Source organism: Ursus maritimus, unplaced genomic scaffold (assembly GCF_017311325.1).
Source record: "Ursus maritimus isolate PB19 unplaced genomic scaffold, ASM1731132v1 scaffold_29, whole genome shotgun sequence".
Lineage (NCBI taxonomy): Eukaryota > Metazoa > Chordata > Mammalia > Carnivora > Ursidae > Ursus > Ursus maritimus.
In genome coordinates, this window is record NW_024425452.1 from 8186323 (window position 1) to 8195274 (window position 8952).

Sequence of the window (8952 nt, forward strand, 5' to 3'; positions counted from 1 at the left end):
CATGTAAACACGTGCCCTCCTTTACTACCCATCACTGGTCTATCCCAATCCCCCCCCCCCCACCGAGGCCCTCAGTTTGTTTCTCATAGTCCATAGTCCAAGATGCCCTTTAACAGATAACTGGATTAAGAAGTTGTGGTCCATTTATACAATGGAATATTACTCAGCTATCAAAAAGAACGAGTTCTCAACATCTGCTGCAACATGGACGGCACTGGAGGAGATAATGCTAAGTGAAATAAGTCAAGCAGAAAAAGACAATTATCATATGATTTCTCTCATCTATGCAACATAAGAACTAGGAAGATCGGTAGGGGAAGAAAGGAATAAAGAAAGGGGGGGTAATCAGAAGGGGGAATGAAGCATGAGAGACTATGGACTCTGAGAAACAAACTGAAGGCTTCAGAGGGGAGGGGGGTGGGGGAATGGGATAGGCTGGTGATGGGTAGTAAGGAGGGCACGTGTTGCATGGTGCACTGGGTGTTATACACAACTAATGAATCATCGAACTTTACATCAAAAACTAGGGATGTACTGTATGGTGACTAACATAATATAATAAAAAAATTTTTAAAAATCAAAGATTTCAATTAGATTTACTGTGACATTTTTTAAAATTTATTTTTATTTAAATTTGATTAAAATATAATGTATTATTGGTTTCAGAGGTAGGTCAGTGATTCATCAGTCTTATATAATACCCAGTGCTCATTACATTACACACCCTCCTTAATGTACATCCCCCAGTTACCCCATTCTCCTACCCCTCTCCCTTCCAGCAACCCTCAGTTTGTTTCCTATGCTTAAGAGTTTCTTATGGTTTGTCTCCCTCTGATTTCGTCGCTTTATTTTTTCCCTCTTCCCCTATGATCCTCTGTTTTGTTTCTTAAATTCCACATATCAGCAAGATCATACAATTGTCTTTCTCTGACTGATTTATTTCACTTAGCATGACATTTAATGCTAAGCATATCCCAGTCAGGCTTTTTCTACCAAAATCACTAAGAGAATGGCATTTCAGGGGGCACCTGGCTGGCTCAGTGGAAGGAGTATGTGACTCTTGAACTTGGGGTTGTGAGTTTGAGCCCCACATTGGGTACAGGGATTACTTTAAAAATTTTTAAAAAAAGATTAAAAAGAAGAAGATGGCATTTCCACCATTCTCCTAAAACTTTTTATTAGGTAGGGTACATATCACATATATTCTGCCAAGCCCCCAAATTATTATCCTTCCCAAGAGTTGGCCCAACATAAAATAATAAAAACTAAATCATTGAAACTCAATATGGTAATTAAGAACATGGGCTCTAGAGTCAGAATGCTCAAAGTCTAGCTGTGTCACTTAACTAGCCATATGACTTTAGGCAAGTTTCTCACCCTTGTTATTCCCTGGTTTTCTAAAGTATAAAATAGAGATAATAATTATGCCTTCCTCACAGAGTTGCAGGATTAAATGAAATGATACACCTAAACCACTTAGCATTATGCTAGTATGCAGTAAGCATTCAAAAAGTGTTACTTGTTGTCGCTAACATATGCTACTGTATTTTCTGTAATCTGTAATTTACATTTTTGAATATTTTATTTATAATTAACCAAAAGCGCTTGAAAAATGTTCCATCGCAAAAACAACAAGGGGATTGAATTACATGGAATTGAAAGACTACTTGAATATATGTAGAGTTTATAAATAAGAAGCAATAAAACAAACAGGTGTTTCTCACAAAGAGGAATTTAACAGCAGAATTTCTTTTAAAATAATAGAAATACTGGAATATTGCAATATTATATTCAGCCTTAAAAAGAAGGTTAATTCTGACACATCGTGCAACATGGATGAACCTTGAGGACACTGTGCTACGTGAAATAAGCCAGTCACAGAAAGACAAATATTGAATGATTCCCCTTATACGAAGTAGCTAAAGTAGTCAAATTCACAGAGATAGGAAGTGGAAAGATAGTTTCCAGGAGCTGGAGGGAGAGGAGGATGGGAAGTTATTACTCAACGGGTACAGATTTTCATTTCCGCAAGATGCAAAGAGTTCTGGAGACGGATGGTGGTGACGGTTGCACACCAGTGTGAGTATACTTAATGCCACTGACCTGTACACTGCAGAACAGTGAAGATGGTAGATTTTCTGTTATGCATATTTTGCTACAATTAAAATATTTTTAAAAATATAGAAGTTGACAGTTTACAAAGTATGTCAGTATAACATTATTAGATCAGTATATGAAACTAGCACTTTTATCACTTATGTGAAGGATTATACAAAGCAATGTTGAGCTTAAAGATGACATTAGGAGCTTTCAAAAAGGTGAAATGCCCTGGAGCTTTTATACACACTATTTTTGTTATACATCACAACTTGGCAACCTCTGCTCCAAAATAACAGAATAACTTTTCTCAAAGTGGGCTTAGTTTCTGAACGTTTGGTGATTTGTGTATGTACATAGACAGTGATCCCACTTCATATTGCACTTTGTATAAATGAATGACTATTTATTTTCACATATTGGTAGTATCATGGTCCCATTACGTGCCTTTAACCTCATAAATTTGTCATTAGCCTTTGAAGAAAAAATATGTAAATATGTATGTGTAACATGAGAATTTCTCTCTAAAGCAGGGCTTAAAATTTTTTGGAAAAGTTTGACAAAGTATATTACGTGAATTCAGATTTACCTCAATGTCAAGAATTATATTTACATAGGAAAAAAGAAACTTGTTTTGATCTCAGGTAGAAAAATAGTTAGATTGCTTTGAATTTTTTGTAGCTTTAGACTTTAAAAAAGCTAGAATTTATTCTGTTAAACTAAAAGTGATTTGGAAAATTATGCCTTTCGTTTAATTATTGATGATAACTATCATTCAGTTAGGCTTATGGATTGAATTATGTCCAGAATCACGTTTACTTAGATCCTGAACAGTGTTATAAGAATCTGATTGGTATTTGTCACCTTTATTTAAGAACTATTGTCTGCACATTTCAAAGCTATTAATGTGGATTGGTTTGACCAATAACCACTGCTTGATCTTTACAATCAAACTTTATAACTAAAAAAAAAAAAAAGGTGAAATACCCAAGTACGTAACATCACAAACTGTACAAATTGCTACTCAATTCTCCACTCTCCTCCTTTAATACCTGAACCATAAATGCAGACTGCCACTGTACAAGGACTATATTTCCAATCTTCTCTCACTACTATGAGTGTCCACTGAAATACAAGTGGGATTAGGGTTTCTTCCTTCTGGAAATTTACCTTAAATCAGAGAAGCTGGGTCTATCCCCCCTCCAATAAATACATCTAGCCCATCCACTTCCTCAACCAAAAGCTGGCATAGTAACAATAGAGGACAAGCAAGATTACAGGAGACTGGAACCCTAATGACTACGGAGCTACCATACAACCAAGCTCTTGACAGCCTACTTTTCAACTTCTTTCAGATGAAAGACAATCGACTCCTATTTAGTTTAAGCTACTGCTATTTGTGTATGCTGCTAAATGTAATCATGTGCATATGTTCTTGAAATTGAAAAGGGGGATAAAAATTTACAATTCTGTACAATACAGTTCACATAGGCGAATGGGATCTATGAGAAGAAAGTAAATTGCCAAGTGTAAAGGCTGAATATCAATGAGGAGAGTAAGCAATGCTTGCAAGAGTTCTGAGACAACAGCAATTGTAAGAAGTAAAAGAGATTAAAAAAAAAAAGATTTCATGGTGGAGGAGAGATTGGCCCTTTACCATGAAATAACATAGTCTAACTTTAAGGCAGGTTAAGAGAAGGAGAGCATTGCCAGCAAAGAGCAAAGTGTGAGTGATGGGGGAAAATACATATTAATTACTCATAGGAAGATGAAGTTTCATGTTTCTCTGTGGAGGGACTGCTACTAACATAGGAACACTATAAGATCCTTCTTTTCCCACCACTCTGATGAGGAAGATGAACCTAATTCAGGGGTGAAATACCAGGGACCTCACTGTAGATGCAGATACAAGTGATATCTTATTAAGCTGATATTTTGATCCCCAAATATCTGACACCACTGTATACTTCAAAACTTAATATGAACTCTGGAAAGAAAGAAAAAAGTATAAATTATGAGACCTCCTTGATTCTAACAATTACTAGAAGATAAAAATTTTAATAAAGAAAATACAGTAAATGTCTAATGCCCAGATTCTTATAGATAACAAGAGTATAAAATGAGTACATTAAAAGCAAAAAAATACAAACTAACACACATACACATAAAACCCATACTCTGACTTTATACTAAAACTATTATTCAGACTCACTTATCAAATTCAAATTAGGTTATGATATTTTATAACAATTCTTACATCCAAAGAAGTAAAGCAGAAAATACCTGTGCTGTATATTGGAAGATGTCAGCAATAATTCTCATGGATGGTTCTGGAGGAAAAATGTAAGTATTTCTGACCATAAACTCCTTTAATATATCATTCTGGATTGTACCAGTAAGTTTCTCTTTAGGTACACCTTGTTCTTCTCCAGTTACTATAAAAGCTGCAAGAACTGGAATAACTGCTCCATTCATGGTCATGGAAACTGACATTTTTTCTAAAGGAATTCCATCAAAAAGAATTTTGGTATCTTCCACAGTGTCAATAGCAACTCCAGCCATTCCAACATCACCACGAACTCGAGGGTTGTCTGAATCATATCCACGATGTGTTGCCAGATCAAAGGCAACTGATAATCCCTGCTGACCAGCTAAATACATAAAGAAAAACAATTAGGATTAAGGAGTCTGGCATCAAAGTAAACTGATACATTAACACTACTAAAAGTGTTGATTTATCTCATCATTGCATACTTTTATAACAGACATTTTTATGCTCACACATGTCAAAAAAATTAAATAAAGATACTTCATTTCCTAAGCTGTTTCCCATGTGGTAAAATGCATAAAGTGAGTTGCAGAACAGAAAGAATAAAACATCTGACTTATCTCATGTCTGAGGACTTTTTTTATCCTAGCATTTTTTAATAACTGAAAGTTTGTACCTCTTAATCCCCTTCACCTATTTTGCCCTTATCTTAACAATTTCAGGTAGAAATATTTTTTAAGATTCATGTAAAGATTTGGCTATTTACAAATAGTTTACATAACTTAATATCTGCATGCTTATTTTTGTTTTTATATTTAATATGGTCATAACAAGGTGTCCTGCTATTCAAATATTCTGGGAAACTGACAGGCAAAAAACTAAAATAGTCTAGACTAAATATAAGATCAATACTCGATGAGCAATATAAATTTACAAATCCTCAAATTTAGCATTCAAACAATATGATTTTAATACAAACCAGACAGAAGAAATAGTACTTAATATAATTTTCAAAGACACAAATGCCAGACTGCACTAAATATATTTGTACATTATCATTTTTTTATTAGTTTATTTGGGCATCTTTTAAACCGTTTTCCCCTTCAATTCCTAGCTTGATAAAGCTTCTCAAAGAAAAAGCCAAGGTCTGTTGTTATCACACAACTTCACCTAATTCCTTTTACATAATATGCATGTGTTTTTTTAGAATTTATTTATTTATTTGAGTGGGGGAGGTGCAGAGGGAGAGAGAGAGAGAGTCTTTTTTAAGTAGACTCTACACTGAGTGCAGAGACCGACACAGGGCTTGATCTCAAGACCCTGAGATCACGAACTGAGACAAAACCAAGAGTCTGATGCTCAACTGACTGCACCACCCAGATGCCCCCATAACCTACATGTTAATTGTTGGCATTCAAGAATTTAGCACCTTAATGTGGCTCACCCATCCTTTTGACCACTGAAGTTGAAAAAACATTCTTTTTCAGAGCATAGCCTTGACTACAAAATTATAAAGTACATCTTTACAGAGATTAACCAGTCTCTTTATAGAGATTAACCAGTCTCCCTTCAAAAGAAGTCAAGAACAGGAAATGTATGTTTGATTATAAATATTATGTGTTGAATTAAAATCTCACCCTTAATATTGTCTTTATAGAACTTATTGCTTTCTTCCACAGTACTAAAACCAGCATACTGGCGGATGGTCCAGGGCCTAAAGGTGTACATGGTGGGATATGGTCCACGTGTGAATGGCTTCACTCCTGGAAGTTCTTCAGGGAAGTCCTTGGTATCCCTGCTAGAATATAAAGGCTTTATGGAGATCCCTTCTGGAGTGTGCCATATTAAGTCTTCTGGGTTTTTGCCTTTCAACTGCTTTTTAGCCAGGGCAGCCCATTCTGGGTGAAGGGGTTGTCGCTGATGCAGAAGTCGCCGCCGTATAAGCCTGGATCCTGGTGACTCTTTGAGCTGCTTCAGGTGGTGTGGTGAAAGCAAAAGAAGCCGAGTCTTAGCCCTCAACATGATGGAGCATGAAAAACACTCAAAAGGAACTAGAACTGGCCTAGAAAAAGAAGCAGAGTATATATGTATTTACAAAAGGCAAAATGGGAACTATTGGTGAAAAGGGAACAAAAGCAGTATTTTAGTATTATTTCATCTCTTCTCCTTTTCTGGTTCCTATACCTGATATTTTATAACTTCGGCCCCTCTTCTCCACAACCACTATCACTGTTCTAGTCTTCTTCCTCAATACTTTTTAGCTAGTTTTACTGGCCAGCCTTAGGTCCTCTAATCCATGCTACACACTGACGCCAATGCAAATATGATCACGTCACACTTCACTTAAGATTTTTCAAAGGTTCTGCATTATGTAGAGGATAAAATACAGCCTCCTAATTTTTTCATTGAAAATATTTTTACACCTATTTTATGACAGGCATTGTGTTGGGTGCTGGAGAAAAAAGTGGTGAACAAGACAAATAGGCATTCAAAGCCTCTATGACCTGATCTCTGCATCTCTCAGACTCATCACTGCTTTTGTCCTCTACACATTTTGGTCTAGAAATACTGGATAACCTACAGCTCCCTGCATATATCAAAGTTCTGTGACTTGCTCTTGCTCATCTACTTAGAATGTTCTTCTTTGGCTAATGTAGCTAAGGCATCATCTCCAATACACAGGGCTTTCTACGTGCCAGGCACTGCTGTAAGGACTTTACACAGAGTAGCAATTTTAATCCACACAACACCACCAAGACAAGTACTAATATTATCCCCACTTTACAGCTGAGGAAACTGAGGCACAGAAGAGCAAGCATTTAAACCATAGGCAGCACTAGGTTTGAGAGTCCTTGCCTTTAAACAATATACTCACAGCCTCTCCCTGAACTCACAAGCTGGGCTAAATGAGCTCTTCAGTAATCCATACCACAGCACTGTTTCTCTGTTTACACATATGTCATCTCCCACACTACAATATATTAGAACACAATTTTTTATGTTTATATAAAATATATTTAAGACGTAGTTTATATTTATACAAATACAAGTATATAAAATTTTTATATATACATATATAACATATTTAGAAATTAAGATCCAGAGAAATAAAGGAAATAAAGAAGCTTAAAATTCCACTCTTCATCTGAATTACTAAATATACATCAGAGTCATAAAGCCTCAACATATAGAGCCTAGTATTTTAAAAGATTTTGAGATGCAAAATTTTATTATATATTCATCATGCCATCTAATATATAAAGCAACAAGTAAAGTGAGCTTAAAATTGTATTTTCCATACCATCTCTTACTTACCAATTTAAAGAAGCTTAAAGAAAAATAATCCACTTGTTAGTGGATTGTGAAACAAAAGTCATAAACTACTGGTGGGAATACTAACTGCCTTTACTACTTTGGAAAGCAAACTGGTAGTACAAATAAAAAGTGTCAGAACGGATTATGCCACTCCACTGAGGAACAACACTCCTGGGAAAGTTACTACATAAAAATACATGTTTCCTAAGTTTTACTTGTAATAAAGAAAATTTAGAAACATCTTCAATGTCTAACAATGTAGGAACAAGTGAATAGTATATACAAGTGATAGAATTTCACGGAGCTATTAAAATATATTTAGGAAACAGACAAAACTAATCTTTAGGGGTGCCTGGGTGGCTCAGTCATTAAGCATCTGCCTTTGGCTGAGGGCGTGATCCCAGCGTTCTGGGATCGAGCCCCACATCAGGCTCCTCTGCTAGGCGCCTGCTTCTTCCTCTCCCACTCCCCCTGCTTGTGTTCCCTCTCTCACTAGCTGTCACTCTCTGTCAAATAAATAAATAAATAAAATCTTAAAAAAATAATAATAATCTTTAATGTCAGAAGTCAGAAGAGTGGTTACTTATGGTGGCTGGTACAGAAAAGGAGAGGAGCTTTGGGGTGATGGTCTTGATCCAAATGCTAATTATGAAGATGTACTCAGTTTGTGGAAATTCGTCAAACTGTGCAATTGTGATATGTGCACTTATCTGTAAATATATTACGCATAAGTCAAATTTAAAATGTTACGCATAGTTTCTTTAAAAAGGAAATAGGCTCAAAAAAGTATTCAGTGAAAGAATCAGGATAAAATATTGTAAATGCAAAATGTTCAACTGGGTAAAAAGTACATAGAACAAACTCTAAACAGAAACACAACAAAGCAATTCCCATTATTTTTTTAAAGCTACTGTGATTTTTATTCTATCATATCCATAGGGCCCTTGCCATCCATCTTCTTGCAAGCATAAACTACAAGTACTAGCTTAAAAAGTAGGTGAGAAAAATAATTAATTTATGACTGAACCATCACAGTAGTAATGATATAAAAGGTAACTTGAAAACTGCCTGAGGCTAGATTTGTACACAGGACAAAACACACTCATATACATAAAATACCGGTTCCCCAAACCTGGAAAGAGCCCTCTATTAGGTGACTTCGGGAAAATCACATGGCAAACCTCTGAATTTTCTCAGATCTGTGAATATGCTTCAAGCATCCAAAGAAGCAAAATGCAAAACAAATATAAGTTACTGACGATTAGAATGTG

At 35.6% G+C, this 8952-nt stretch overlaps 1 protein-coding gene across 2 annotated transcripts in view; it reads right to left on the bottom strand.

Moving 5' to 3' along the window:
• The window catches only part of MMUT (methylmalonyl-CoA mutase), a 36852-nt gene that overhangs the window by 27050 nt on the left and 850 nt on the right, over positions 1–8952 (bottom strand). For both annotated transcript variants that reach the window (XM_008691815.2, XM_008691814.2), the window contains exons 2-3: positions 6004–6428; positions 4381–4748 (exon numbers count right to left, since the gene is read on the bottom strand). In XM_008691815.2, the coding sequence (XP_008690037.1) occupies positions 4381–4748; positions 6004–6388 (753 nt within the window). In that variant the 5' untranslated portion in view covers positions 6389–6428. The remainder of the gene's footprint in view (positions 1–4380; positions 4749–6003; positions 6429–8952) is intronic.